This window comes from Tursiops truncatus, chromosome 10 (assembly GCF_011762595.2).
Source record: "Tursiops truncatus isolate mTurTru1 chromosome 10, mTurTru1.mat.Y, whole genome shotgun sequence".
Classification (NCBI taxonomy): domain Eukaryota; kingdom Metazoa; phylum Chordata; class Mammalia; order Artiodactyla; family Delphinidae; genus Tursiops; species Tursiops truncatus.
This window is the reverse complement of record NC_047043.1, coordinates 68,612,545-68,627,454: the sequence shown is the minus strand read 5'-3', so window position 1 is coordinate 68,627,454 and position 14,910 is coordinate 68,612,545. Positions and strand designations below refer to the sequence as shown.

The 14,910-nt window shown below is 43.6% G+C and overlaps 1 protein-coding gene across 2 annotated transcripts in view; it reads right to left on the bottom strand.

The window, feature by feature from the left end:
• The window catches only part of CACNA2D3 (calcium voltage-gated channel auxiliary subunit alpha2delta 3), a 788,131-nt gene that overhangs the window by 377,362 nt on the left and 395,859 nt on the right, over nt 1–14,910 (bottom strand). Inside the window, exons 10-12 of one of the 2 annotated variants that reach the window (XM_073811245.1) lie at nt 12,828–12,917; nt 9,212–9,334; nt 4,428–4,541 (exon numbers count right to left, since the gene is read on the bottom strand). In XM_073811245.1, the coding sequence (XP_073667346.1) occupies nt 4,428–4,541; nt 9,212–9,334; nt 12,828–12,917 (327 nt within the window). The remainder of the gene's footprint in view (nt 1–4,427; nt 4,542–9,211; nt 9,335–12,827; nt 12,918–14,910) is intronic. The other variant, XM_073811246.1, reaches the window with a different exon arrangement.

Here is a 14,910-nt window from a genome sequence, read left to right as displayed (position 1 = left end):
CCGTGCTCCGCGGCAGGAGAGGCCACAACAGTGAGAGTCCCATGTACCGCAAAAAAACAAACAAAAAAAACATGATACCCACAAGTGCTCCCCTGGCCTGCTCCCCATTTCCTTCTCCTTTCCTTTCTTGGAACCCAACTGCCAAACTGTAAGGAAGTCCAGGCTACTGTACTGAAGAGAGAGGACTCACAGGGTCACCTGGAGGATTAGACACCGCATGGAAAGAGAGCCCTCAGGGAAGAGAACCAAGGCAGCTCTGCCAGGCTCACACATGAACACAGCTTCCTCAGTGACTTCACTGGACACCACAGGGAGCAGACCCAACCGCCCAGTTAACCCACAGAATTGCAAGAAATAATAGATGGTTATTTTAAACCACTAAGTTTGGAGATGTTTCATAGCATTGCTACCATGAAATGATTCTCTTTCCTTTCTACCTTCACCTTGTTTCTTCTAATATTGATAGTTTTCTATTGCTGCATAAAAAGTGACCACAAGTGCAGTGGCTTAAAATAGCACATGTTTGTTATCTTACAGTTTCTGAGGGTCATAAGTCTGGGCACAGCTTAGCTGAATCTTCTGTTCATTGTCTCACAAAGCTGCAATCAAGGTGTTGACTGGGTTGTGTTTTCAACTGGAGGCTCAACGGGGGAAGAATCTGCCTCCAAGCTCATTCAGGCCGTTCACAGGATTCATTTCCTTGTGGCTATAAGACGGAGGGTCCAGCTTTTTTCTGGCTGTTGGCTGGAGGCAGGCTGCCCCTAGTTCCTTACCACATGGAATTCTCCAAATAGCTGCTAATTTCATCAAACCAGCAAGGAGAGTCTCCTGGCTCCAGGGAGTATCCAATCCCTCTTTCAAGGGTTTTCAATTAAGTAAAGCCCACTCCTGATAATATCCTTTTAGTTAGCTGAAAATCAGCTGACTTGAGACCTTGATTACATCTGCAAGATTCTCTAACCTTTACCATATTCTATTGGTTAGAAACAAGTCACAGGTGCAAACTACACTCAAGGTGAGGAGCTTATACAGGGTGTAAACACCAGTGGACAGGAATCATGAGACTACCCTTAAGGACTCAATGCTATACTTCTCAGCAAGGACACAATAGAGTGCATGGTGGTGGACTGATCAGAGATTCAGAATCTGTCCTCAAGAACTCACCAAACCAGTGAAAATGAAAACTAGGCCCAGAAGTGATTACAGTACTGGACATTAAGTTATACACTTCTCTTATACAGCTCTGAGGAAGTATAAAGTGTAGGACTCAGGTAAAGACAAGATGGCATCTGGCTGGAGAAGAAGAGGGAAAGCTTATGGCAGACCTAAGAGAAAGGAACAAATACCTAGAGGCTGGGTTAATCTAGAGCAGTGGTCCAGAACCCTACACCTATGGGTATGTAAAGAATTTAAGTGAAGTGGGCTGAGAGGAAATAATGGAGCATGATGGAGGCCATGGCCAAAAGGAGCAGGCATTTGCCATCTAAGGGAGCAGCCATTCCTCAGCTCCAGCCGTTTTTTGCCATATGAGAATGCTGGCTCCAACGTGCCATGTGTACCCCTTTATGAAACTAAAACTTTAAAATTTTATATTGTCTCCAGATTTTAAAATCATGATCAGTAACTGACAATTTTTTAAACAAAGTATGAGCCAAGAAACACATACCTGTGCACTGAATTTGACTGAGGGAACAGGCCCTCATAAAGGTAAACAGAGGGAAGCAGAAGTGGCAGAGCCCACCAAGTAACCAAACCCTATTCCTTGGGCTATTTCTGTGGCAGTAGTTCCCAAGTGCAGTTCGCCCACCAGTAGCATCCACATCACCTGGGAACTTGTTAGAAATGGACATTCTCAAGCCCCACGAGACCTACTGAATCAGAATCTCTGGAGGTGAAGTGAGCAATCTGTGCTGGAACAAGCCCTCCAGATGATTCTCATCCTCACTCAAGTTTGAGAATCACTGTTTTATAGGAATCAGGTTCCAGCCTTAAGATCATTTTACTCTCTCCATTTCCTGTTTCTGTAATCTTGAAGATAGCCAACAACAGCATGACCCAACCCTCTACTAAGTAACATTCAAAACAATAGAGAAAAATGACAGCTTAGACATGACACAGCATCTCTTTAACACAGTGCTAAATCACATTGGGGTTTTATGTAAATTTATTACCTGCACCTTCACAGAGAAGTCATCAAGAAGAGAATGTATATGCATAAGAATGTCATGGAACTCTCCAGAACGGCGTAGGAGGGGAGGGATCCTCCTATTAATTTCTAATCATAGATAAAGGCCCTCTTGCTACAGAAAGAAAGTCTGCTTCTGCTTGGTAATATTTTATAAGTAGATCAAACTGCTTCAATGTAATGTTGAAATTTCCAGGACCCTGGTTCCAATTAATCCAAGAAAGCACCTGGCCTGAAGTCAATATTGTTCCTTTGGAAAGATATGTTGAAATTTGTGTTTTGTCTGAAGAGTTATGACTTTGCAGCCTTCATCCTATGCCTCTCCCAGCAAGTAAGGATAGGATGTTTAAATTCTAATATTCCTGGGCTACAGCTATCCATCAAGTATCACCAAGCAAGAGGGATTCATATGATTCAGCACGAGTCTCACAAGATAATACATTTGGTATTAATGTAGCTGCTTATTAAAAGCCCCTTTTACTTCCTTCTTTTATTTAAGATGGTCCTAAATAATGTGAAATATCCTTCAACATGCTGTGAGATGTCACAGCATCTGTGAACATCTTATTTGACCACAAAATGTCCATGGCCCTACCCATGTTTACTAGTGCTGTGGCATCCCCCCCAGGCCCCTCAGTCACTCAGCCACACCTCAGGGTTGTGCATTAGGTAGTGGCCATGCGCCCAGCGTTGTGCTGTGTGCTGCGGGGGTGCAAGCATAGCCAGCATCCTCCTCACTCTGCATCACATACATTTATCAGGAATTAACTCTGGCCTCTACGTGTCCCTGGAAATCATCACCTGAAATATCTCATTTAAAATCACCTTGTCCAACAGTGAACTTCCATCTTATTCAACAGTTGGACTCTAAAGTCAGTGCTTATTGTGGGAGCTGCATTCAGCCAAACTTATTCTTGGATCTCCCTCACGCAGGTGCCATGCCAGAGTCCCACCTACTCTCAGCAAGCCCAGCACAGCTAGTTTTCCCTCCAGCTTCAGAAATGGTGGTTTTCTCTAAGGTTGAGCAATAGGGGAGGCATCCATTTGGGGACCATGTTGTACGAAATATATATGTATCTTTAAGCACCAGAATCATGCTTGGTGAGGTGAGATGCCTGTGCTAACAGAGACACATGGGGACCAAGAATGACTGAAAGAATGTGCAATGACTGCTCACGCTGACTCAAGGGTACATGCTTTCTGGATACAGCTGAGTGCACAGTTCTCATTTGTCTTCTGTTTCTTTTTGCCATGGGTGTGGTTAGTTCAATTCCCAGAAATTAAACATACAGAGTTGAAGAAGCAGAATGGACTTGGTCTAGATAGCCTCATGCCCCAACAGAAAGAGTCAGAGTAATGCCACTGGCACATAGGATAGGAAAGCGCCTTTGTGATACCCCCAGGATAACACCCTCTCTGACACACCTCTTTTCCTTGCTCATATTTCACCATTTAGTTGAGATAGTGATCACCAACTGCTAATCTGCTGATTGGTGTCCGCTTGAAGAACTTATTAAAAACACAGAACCCTGGGCCACACCCTCAGAGATTTTGATTCTGTTTTAAGTGTACAATAGGATCCACAATTTAAAAGATCTCCATAGGGAATTCAAACTGGCTAACAGCTTGAGGAACTCTGGGTTAAGGCACTCAAAAGACACCAAAAACCTTGACATCTGTCACTGATACCCTAACATATGTGTTTATCAGATAAATAAATGTTAGCTTGGAAACCAAAGAAAGAATTTGAATAGAGAACAAACAAGCTTTGACAAGAGCGAGGAACAGCACTGGGGGATGGAAAGGAGATTCTGGATGGTAATGAGGGCCCAGGAAGGAACGATAGGAACATCGAAACATAAAGGAGATGGCTGCAGGGCCACCATGGCTGCCTTCACCATTCTATAGATGCTGGGTCCAGCACGCAGCCCTGGCTCCATGGAAAACAAAGAGAAGCACTGTCCATTAAGGTCAAAAGCATACTTCACAACGAATCTTTTCACTGAACACACTAAACATGTCTTCATGGGTTTCTTCTCTCTGCCAAAGAAGTTTCACTTTGAAAACAAGAAAAGCCATAGTATTCAGTCTTGGTCAACCAGAAAACACAAGGCTGAGAAACCACAGGTCATCATGAGATTAAATCTACATGGGGTACTTATCCATGGACAATCTGGAGGTTACAATGCAATATAGATTCTCCACACGTGGCACTGCATGGACGCCATCAACATCGGCTTACCTTTCGATCTGGCCAATTGTATTTTGCAAAGATAGTGTCATAGGTGTCCACTGCCCCATCAGTGATGAGCATAATGGCCTGGCTGCAGATGCTTCCTTGTCCAGTGTGGTTGAACTGTGGGAAGAGATAAGTTCAAACTGAAAAACTCATCAGAGGGCTCTGTATATCCATGAGACTTCAGAAGCATGAGATCTTGGGCTTAGGAAGCCTCTTAAAATGAGAGCTCATTCTGCATCACCAAAAATAACCTACAGGATAAGCCTTTCCCCACTTACGGATTTCCGTATTTGCTCTGAAAAGCTGGAACTAAATACGAACCACAGAAGAGAATTCCTAAAAACACACACAAGGCAGGAAGTGAGATTCTAGGACAGTTAACCTCCCTTATCTTCAAGCATGGATAACACTTCAGAATACAAGTCCAAAGGAGTTGGCACAACAACCTTTTAGAAACACATTTACTGGCAGCAGAATATGTGACAGGTAACATCTCTTTAAAAATCTAAATGAGTCTAGTTTGAATGAGTCTGATGGATGCAGACTGTGCTATGTAATAAAATCAAGGAGGTTTTGTACACATAGAGAATAAAGTCAGGAACGTGCCAATTCAGACTACACTGTAAGAACCCCATTTTTAGGGTTTGTTTTAAACATATATTTGTTAACATGTAACATTATATATTTGTTTATGTATGTTAGTATGTATAGCATGCTGAAATTCCAAGATTGTGCCCACTGGGGTACAAAACTCTAAATTTCAACTTTCAGTTTTACATAGCATTTCAAAAGTGCCCAGCCTTTGTGCGTGGTAGCTTGGGTGACCAGACTATGGTTGTCAGAGACTCCTGTCCTTCCCCTGAATCTGGTGAAGAATCCCCTTAATGAATGCTATTAATGCTACAATTCAATGCTACAAAGCAATGTCCTTTAAAAACCCTACAATTATATGACAATGGGGAACACACAAAACAACTTTAACCTTCAGTAGTGAAAACTCCCACCACTACAATCTGTGAAGTTTATTCATTTATTGTAAAATTATTTCCTAAGTGCCCACACAGCACTGAGGATGAAACACAAAAATCTCTTTGCTTGTGTAGTTTGTATTCTATTTGATGAGATACCAAAGAAAGTAAGTAAATTATGTTGTAAGTAAATTATGTTGTATGTTGGATAATGGTGATGCTAAGTCAAAAAAAAAAAAAAAAGCAAGAAAGGGGATAGAAAATGCAGAGGGCCAACTTTAGAAAAAATAATCGGGGAAGACCTCAATGAGAAGGTGACATTTGAGTAATACCTGAAGGAGGTGAGCATCTGGGGTAAGAGCCTTTCAGAGAGAGCAAAGAGCATGTACAAAGGCATGGAGTGACAACGTACAGGCACGTTCAATATGTTGACCATGACACGAGGGAAGGATGGAGGCAGCCCTTGGATTTGCTGCTGGCTCCTGATGAACCAGAGCTAAGAAAGCACTCACACTGAAGAGTAATGCCCAGTCTCCATGAACTCAGAATACTACTGGAGAGTCTGAAGTTGCAGTAATTTGAAAGCAGATTGGATGAATGGATGGATGGATGGAATGAATTGCCTCATGGCTGTATTAGGACAACGCAAAACCAACTCAAAACATGCATGGAATACCATAGTACAGCAGAAAATACTCAAACACATCTCAGCACCACAAATTGGTGCCTAGGATAAGGTCTCTTTTCAGAATATCCTTTTCTCCATTTATAAGATGGCAATAATATGCTTATATGGTTGTTACAACACAGGTTATATGTTCATTATATGCTGGGCTACAAGTATTAACCTACTAAATCTTTACTACCCTCTGAGATAAGTACTATCATTAACCCCATTTGACAGGTGAGGAACATAGACCCAGAGAGATTAGCTATCTTGCCCAAGATCACACAGCTAATATCTGTCATAGCTGAGATCTGAACCCAGGCAGTCCGGCTCCAGAATCTACTCCCAGATTCGGTACATTCTACCTATGGCGTCCCAATGATGAGATGACATTCCTCAATCCAATGGCTCCACAAATGTGCATTTCCTTCTCCTGCTCTTCCTCCCTTTATCCTTTCCAGTGTTCCAGGGTGGCACGGCAGTCACCAAGGCCACTACCCTGAGAGTGAGTGAGTGCTCCTTAAATTCTGTGCCCTTGGAAAGTGCCTCACTTTAGTCTTGGCCCTGACAGCCATTCCTGCAACTCAGACTGGACAGATGTCCTTAAATTAATGAGCAGACAGGGCCCATGATACAGTATCAGTAGGTAGAAATACCTGAGAACTAAGGCCATCGGACCACAAAGCTTTCCACGTAACTCCTATTCTACTGTCTTTATTGACATAACTTACTATTCTAGAAAACTCTTGCTCAGGAAGATGAAAACTGCAAATAACTTTATTGCTTATTCCAGGAACTTCCTGAAAGACCCATCAACTCTTCAACAGAAAGCATCAAAGGACAATTTACACCCTAAAACTCTTTGAAACCCTGACCTCAAAATCTTCCCCTTGCTGCATCCACCAATCCTAAACTATAACTTAGGATTCGTACCCAGTTTCAACAAAGTCTCTTCCCTTTCCTCCACTTTGAAGACCCACCTCAACTAGACTTTCATAGTCTCAATAAATGACTTTGTCCTTTCCTCTCTGAGATGCTACTAAGATACTACCAACATAGTGCAATAAGAAAGAACAGCTTTGCAGCCTTGTCTTAACAACAGGTTGTTCTGGAGATGTTTTGGAGAGCCTGCAATACAACACAGCCTTCACGGCATTGGATAAACCCAGTGACGTGCCACTGAATACAAGTGATGTATGCATTTGGTCACAGAGGCTGCAGAAGGGAAAAAAAATCAGGACACCCGGGGACTGTTGTTCATATAACTCATTTGAAAACATCCTGGAAAAACTCTCCCAAACAAAAGGCAAGAAAGAGAGGGAAATAAAGATATCTGAATACTGCAGACTGGAAGAAGGGGCTGCCCGGAGCTATTTACTCAGAACCATTACTTTCCTCCGTGGCTGAGTCCCTGGTTTTCTCTGCAGCAATCTGCAGTTGGAGAATTTTGAAGAACGCAATTAAATTCAAATGCTTTGATGAGTAATATCTCTTCTCTTCATATTTGTCTAGAACTTATTTTTATTGAATAGCGAGAGAGATGGAAGTGTTTTCCATAATAATAACAATGACAAGGGCCTGATGATGAACTACAATTAGCTCAGTGATTCATTAGTTAGCAGTGAAAATTTCAATGCATCCTGACATTTAGAGCATTTGGTTGTGATTAACAGTCTTTGAAATGTCACCAAATTTTATTTAATTGGCTAAAAAAAATTTTTAAAAGGTAATCACTGCAAAGATTGTATTCATCGCCAAAAAATATAATTGCAGTTGTCACATGACAAGGTAGATGCTAACTACTGTAGCAAACCAGCTCTGTGTTCTTAGTGAATCTAATGAATGCAGCAGAGATCAATAGCTAGAAGGGTCTTAGAAGTTTATTTGAACGTGCCTTTCAAAGCCTTTAAGTCATCTGAGCAAATACTGAAACTGAAATGCAGGTAATTGCAAAACAGAATTAACTTCATTTAGTTATAGTAACCTCTGAACCATTCTAAGCTCTAACCATAATTGTCATTTCAAATTGTGTGTAAGAGAAAGAGAGAGAGAATGTGTATTTGTGTGTTCAAGAAATAGCTTTTTATTTCATACTGACTTGCAAAGGCAGGCATAATACACAGGAAGAGAATTATATCACTAAAGGTCATATTGATGAAGTGGAAAATAGCTAAAGCTTCATTTTCATGGGAGATTAACCATCTCTGTTTTTCAAAGTGTTTGGCTATTTAAAAGCCCAATGGCAAGGGATGGGATGGAAATGTTTCTCTCTCTGGGATAAATGTACACTCAAAAGAATATGGTGCCAACTGTCAATGAATCTCAAGCAGGGACATTTTGTAACATTTTTGTTCCTTCCATTTCTCGCTTTCTGGAATTTACATTCAACCCCTCAGACTTTCTGACTGGCCAGACCCCAGAGGAGTTTTACAGGTGAAGACAGAGCAAGCAGGTGTGTGGAAGGTTTCCCTGGTTCAAAAATACTTCTCTCACCAGGTTTCAAGGGAAAAAATCCACGTGTTGGAGATTTCTCTGGCTATTAGAGGTGTTGGGAGTGCAATACACCCTCTTAAAGGATAAAAAGATATTATTATGCCTGAAGGTGTGCTTGCTAAGCTGTGATTTCTACAAGGTTCTATCCTGAGGTTGTAATATGATGTAAAGAGTTCCTGGGTCAATAAGTTTGGGTGCTGGTATAGACACACTTTAAAAGGTCTGATCACTGTGGGACTTCTAAGGCCTCTAGTAGCACAAGTATATTGTGAGTCTCCAAAAGGAGGATGGCATCCTGCACCTTGACCACAACACCTACATCGGAGCCTTGTGGCAGACCAGCACTCCACTGGGCATGCAGTGGGATCACTGACTTAGGAGTGTCTCTTTTTTTTTTGAATTTTATTTATTTTTTTATACAGGTTCTTATTAGTTATCCATTTTATACATATTAGTGTATATATGTCAATCCCAATCTCCCAATTCATCACACCAACCCCTCCCTGCCGCTTTCCCCCCTTGGTGTCCATACGTTTGTCTCTACATCTCTACATCTGTGTCTCTATTTCTGCCCTGCAAACCGGTTCATCTGTACCATTTTTCGAGGTTCCACATATACATGTTAATATACAATATTTGTTTTTGTCTTTCTGACTTACTTCACTCTGTTTGACAGTCTCTAGATCCATCCACATCTCTACAAATGACCCGATTTCATTCCTTTTTATGGCTGAGTAATATTCCATGTATATATGTACCACATCTTCTTTATTTAGGAGTGTCTTAAAACAAAATTGATAAGTGAAATGGATGGGGAGAGAAAAGGTGCCAGGGCAAGGAAAAGAAGAAAGGGTCAGATGAAGACAAGCAGATATTCCTGAGGATTTGGGCAGGGAGTAGTACCAAAGCATCAAGAGTGGGAGCTGCTTCTAGAAACCATAGGCAACCTGGCAAAAGTTGAGGTTGCCTAGTGTCTCTGTGGTCACGGAGATGGCACTTCCCACCCAACCCAGCACTGCTGAAAGGGAGCAGGGCACCACTTCCTCATGCTGAATCCTCAGCCCCCATCCAGCAGGGTCAGCTTCATGGCATGTGACGTGCATAGCTGTACAGGGCCCCACACTTAGTTGAACACTCTGCTGTCACTCTCCTAAAATTCTTTTTAACTTTTGAACAAGGGCCTGCATTTTCATTTTGCACTGGGCTTCACAAATTAAGTGGCCAGTGCTGGGTCTATTCCTATCCCCATTTTACAGATGAGGAAAATAAAGGCAAAACCGAGCAGAGTTTTTTTCAAGGTCACACAGCAAGTTCTGAGTCAGGCTTCTCAGCCCAGCCTGCCTGACTCCAGAAGCCACAAATTTAAATACAAGAAGTGTCTCCTAACTCTCCACTCCTTTACCACTTCTGCCAAAGAACAGGAAAAACAGAAATCTGCAGGGCACATTTCCAAGCAAGGGACTCCCCAGCTCAGAGTAGCCGCCCCCCTGCACTAGACACCAGGATTTAGAAATAAAGAGAACCAGTTTCCCAAATGTGGCAAGTCCTTTCAATATCACCCCCTAGCAAAAGCCTGCTGAGATGAAGGGCTCAGCATCTCCCAGTCCTGAGAAGGTGCCTACCCAGGGTTCAAAGCAGAATTTAAAGATGTAACTTGGTCCTTGACTCTGGTCAGTTATGTTTATTAATTATTAACACGCTGTTAATAGGCATGTGCTGTCCCAAACACCGAGTTGTACATAAATGCTAATTATCTGTAGCCAACAGCACTTTGGAGCGAGGTGAGAAGGAAGGGCCTCCTATTTGTATGAAGGAAGCTGAAATGACACCCTCCCTCCTTATGTTTCTCTCCTCTGCAGTTGTACATGATACTGGCTCAGGACTGAGACGTAAATGGCCTTCTATGTGTGAGTAGATATTATTGGTAAAAGAGTCTAGAATCAGGGCCTACCCTTGGCTTGAGAGGCCATTGTAGCTGAGTGGGAAAAACTCAAGTTATGGAGTCAGGCATAACTGACCACCAAAACAAGTGCAGTGCTGGGTGAATGCCCACCTGGAAACTGACAGCAGGCCGCCCAGAGAGCTACCTAGAGGCGAGGCCTCTGAGCCTCCAGCTGGTCTCCCAGCTCCTGCGACAGCTCAACATAGCTGTCACTTGTTTGCTTTCAGCTCCACCCCATGTGTCTTTTTCCTGAAAACCACATTTCCCAGGCTCTCCAACAGTTTTGACAAGTTTCGTCTTAAGGAGAACAAACACTGAAGGCCACAAGAGAGAAGCCAAGGTATTTCTAAGTCATTTCTCCCTTTCTCTCTGCTTTGGGGGCCTGGGCATTTTCCAGCAATAGCAGCATCTCCTCCAAGGCACTAGCTTCCACAGGACAGGCCCTTCTCCCCAGGATTCCAGCTTGTGCTGGGCAGCCCCCTCCATGGTTTTATTCCCATCTGGACAGCCACAATGAGGAGGCTCTGATGGCATCCCTCCATCCTGCTGTCCTTCCTGCCCTAGAGAGGAGCTACCTCCTGCTGGTACTAATCCATGGATTGTTTCATTCTTTGTTTGATTTCTCAGCTTTTCCATCCCCTGTGCAACCAACTTTCTGAGTTCAACTTCTGCTGTTTGAAATACCTAGAGTGGTTTCTATTTTTCTGCTCCTTAACATTTTAACTGCTACCTCCCTCATCCAAAGCCACCATTATATGTCACTTAGATAATGTCCTTCCGGCTACTGTCCTTGTTTATCAATACAGCAGCCGGTGGATACTGTTAAAATCCAAGTTGGATTGTGTCATTCTCTGCTCAGACTCCAGTGACTTTCCATCCTATGCAGAGCAAGAGCCAAAGTCCTCACTAGTGTCTATTAGGTCCACATGATCCTGCTACCTCCGTGATCTCATTTCTTAGTACACTCTTTCTTCCCCACTTTGCTCTTGTCACACTGGTCTCCTTGCTGTATTGTAAATATGTCAAACGTCCCTGCCTCAGGGCCTTTTCATTTGCTGTTCCTCTTGTTGGAAATTTCTTCCTCAAGATATCCATTATGGCTGCTCCTTCACTTCCTTCAGGTCTCTACTCCAACATCACATAATCAGAGAGCTCTTCCCTGACCTCACTGTGTAAAGAAGCAAGTCCTATCACACTGAAACAGTGGTGCTATTGTTCTCCTTAAGACTACTCACTTCATGTGTCTCTTCCCATTAGAACTGGGGTCAGAAAACCTCTGTAAAGGGCGACATAGTAAATGTTTTAGGTTTTACAGGCCACATGGTATCTATTGAAACTAATCAACTCTGCCATTGTAGTGCAAGAACAGCCATAGTCTATACATAATCAGGTGGGCATGGCTGTGCTCCAATGAGACATTACTTACAAAAACAAGATGCAGGCTGATTTGTCTCCTGGGCCATAGGTTGCTGACCTTTTCAGTAGGATGTTAGGTCCATTAAAGCAAACCCTTTGTCTATTCTGTTCACTGGTGTATTATTCCCAGTGTCTGACACTAAAGAGCATGCAATATATAGTAGTTAAATAAATGATACAGAACCTGCATTAATATAGTCATTTCTTTTCCTACTGCCCTCCCAGAGTAAAAAGATCACAAAGATGCATGTTGTTCTAGCCTAACACAATTGCATTCAAGGGGAAGAATAACCAACCCAAGCTTCCCCAACATATTTCACAGGATGTTAACAGGTGCTACTTGAAAAAAGGATTCTTTGTTCAAAGAAGTGGGAGAGACAGCAGGTGAAGCGGCATTCTTTTTTGCAGTACTTACTGAAGACTTGAGTGTGCACTGCGTACTCTGAATCTCCAGGGGGCTGGAGGGAGGGATAGGTAGAGCTTGTAGCACTCCCTAAACACCACACAGAGAAGCCCTTCTCCCTCTGAACAGCGCCACAGGCAGGGACTCAGTGTGACACAGTAAGAAGTGAGTCTACTCCATGAAGAAACTGAGAGTTTTTCAGGTGAAAAGAAATCTGCATTAGATGGTGCTCTAGTGTTGAGACACTAACAGCCCCAGAGTCAATGAGTGTGTCAGGTGAGTCCCCTGACCAGACTGCACCATCAACTCTGCCCAGCAGGGGGCTGGTATGGCTTCACCAGGTGGACCTGGTTCACCAGATCACTCATATGGCCAGCCTTACCTTCCCCACATTCTATGCCTGTGAATACTGCTCAGTGACAGCCAGGGCTAACAATAATGCTGGTCCACAACTTTTTAAAAAATCCCATCTATTCTCCTGGAGAAAAGAAAGGCAAATCAAAGAGGAGCTTACATCACTGAGAATGTTGAAGGCCTCATTCAGAGCTATATCCAGCATTCCGATTCCTTTGGCAAAAAGTTTGTCTAGATGCTCCCTGAAGTGCTGAAACAGCAAAGCAAAAAAATCCATTAGCATCTGTCCTGTTATATGAAACACCAACCTTGAATGAACAAGCACATGCCAAGGCAAAACCAGTGATTCTCAGACCCAAATGGTCATAATTTGGCTTCTGCCTTTCAAATTCAAAACATAAGAACATATTCAATATAAAATTTACCTTCCATGTGTATTTTTTTTAGCTTTGATTACATTTTAGGGGAAAAGTAGTTCAGATTTTGGTGAAAAGTATGCAATTTGTTGAAAATTCCTGCTTTCCTCTCCAGTTTCATCTCCCATGACTCTCCACTCTCCCACCCTCTATTTTCCCACTCTTGATGATTTTTTAAGACTCCATGCATGCCCTCCCTCCACTGGGAACACACTCTCCATCCATTTTCTGCCCTCCCCTCCCCATCGTGATGGTCTCTCTTACCTACTTTTGGGGTCTCAGTTTGAACGTCACCCCCTCCTGCCCTGGGAACCTTCCCAGAACACCCACCTGAGAGCCTGGAATGCTTCCTTGCAAGCCCAGGCTGGCACACCAGGCTCAGATCCACCATGCACTTAGCACTTCAGGTGTGTAATCGCCTGATTAGATTCCCTCCCCACTTAAGACTGTGATGTTCCTAAGACATGGCATGTCTGGTTGTCTATTGTCCCCTACATCTACCACGTTTCTGATACACAGAAGGTGCTCAATAGCCACCTCCAAAGAGCCAAAGAGTGAGGCTAGAGACTGGATCACAGCATGAGAACTGTGACTATGGAAAGGAAATCCAGGCTACAAATAGAGAGGGCTTCGAGGAACAGGCAGATGGGAAGAAGCCTCTTCAGGAGCAGCCCCAGGACCTCCTGTTATGTCCGTTCCACAGAAGCCCAGCATTAGCTGGAAAGTAAAGGGGACAAAGAAAGTGACTGTGAAACCCAAACATTTCTGCTTCCCAACAAAGAGGCAAGAGCGGGCCCAGGTGCATGCCCAGGTACACAGGAATGTACATGATGGTCACTGGCCCAAAGCCTATGTCCACAGCAACACAGCACCTGGCATCACTTTCCAACTGACCCATTCCAAAACTGTATCTTTTCTATTGAAATGAATTATTCTCTTTCCAAAGGCATCTATACCCTTGTCTGCTGGGGAAACGGCTGGAAAAGTCACTAGGAGGGAGAGGGGCAAGAGGGCTGGGTTAGTGGTAAAGGTTTGCCAGTGACTTCCTGGCCTAGGAGTGGCTTCCTTTCTCCTACTGTGCCTGAGACCCAACAGTGCTCCAAGTGTGCCATCAGCATCCACATGGTGACACCCACTCATAATGTGTCTGCCTGAGGACTCCGAAAGTGATCGAAGCATCATAGAGACTGATCCTAGGACATGACCGATGGTTCTAAGATGCTGCTCTGCCTGGGGTTTCTGGTCATCAGGATGGACTGCAGGTTTGCTGGCAAACTGGACTGGAAAGCTTGAGTGGGATCCTTATGGTGATCAGCTTTACTTATTTTTTAAAAAATAAATTTATTTATTTATTATTTTTGGCTGTGTTGGGTCTTCGTTGCTGCACACGGGCTTTCTCTAGTTGTGGCGAGTGGGGGCTACTCTTTGTTGCGGTGCACGGGCTTCTCATTGCAGTGGCTTCTCTTGTGGCAGAGCATGGGCTCTAGGAGAACAGGCTTCAGTAGTTGTGGCTCGTGGGCTCTAGAGTGCAGGCTCGGTAGTTGTGGCGCACGGGCTTAGCTGCTCCGCGACATGAGGAGTCTTCCCGGACCAGGACTCAAACCCGTGTCCCCTGCATTGGCAGGCGGATTCTTAACCACTGTGCCACCAGGGAAGCCCTGGTGATCAGCTTTAATGACACCTAAGCCTAACATGAATCAAGGCTGGATGTGAAGTTGGCAAATCACCCTGGGGATCCTCATATCATCCACAAGACCTCTTCCCTGGTCCAACCCTTCCAGCAACCATGATCTCATGCTTACCAGAGCAGCCGCGGTTCTGGAAGCC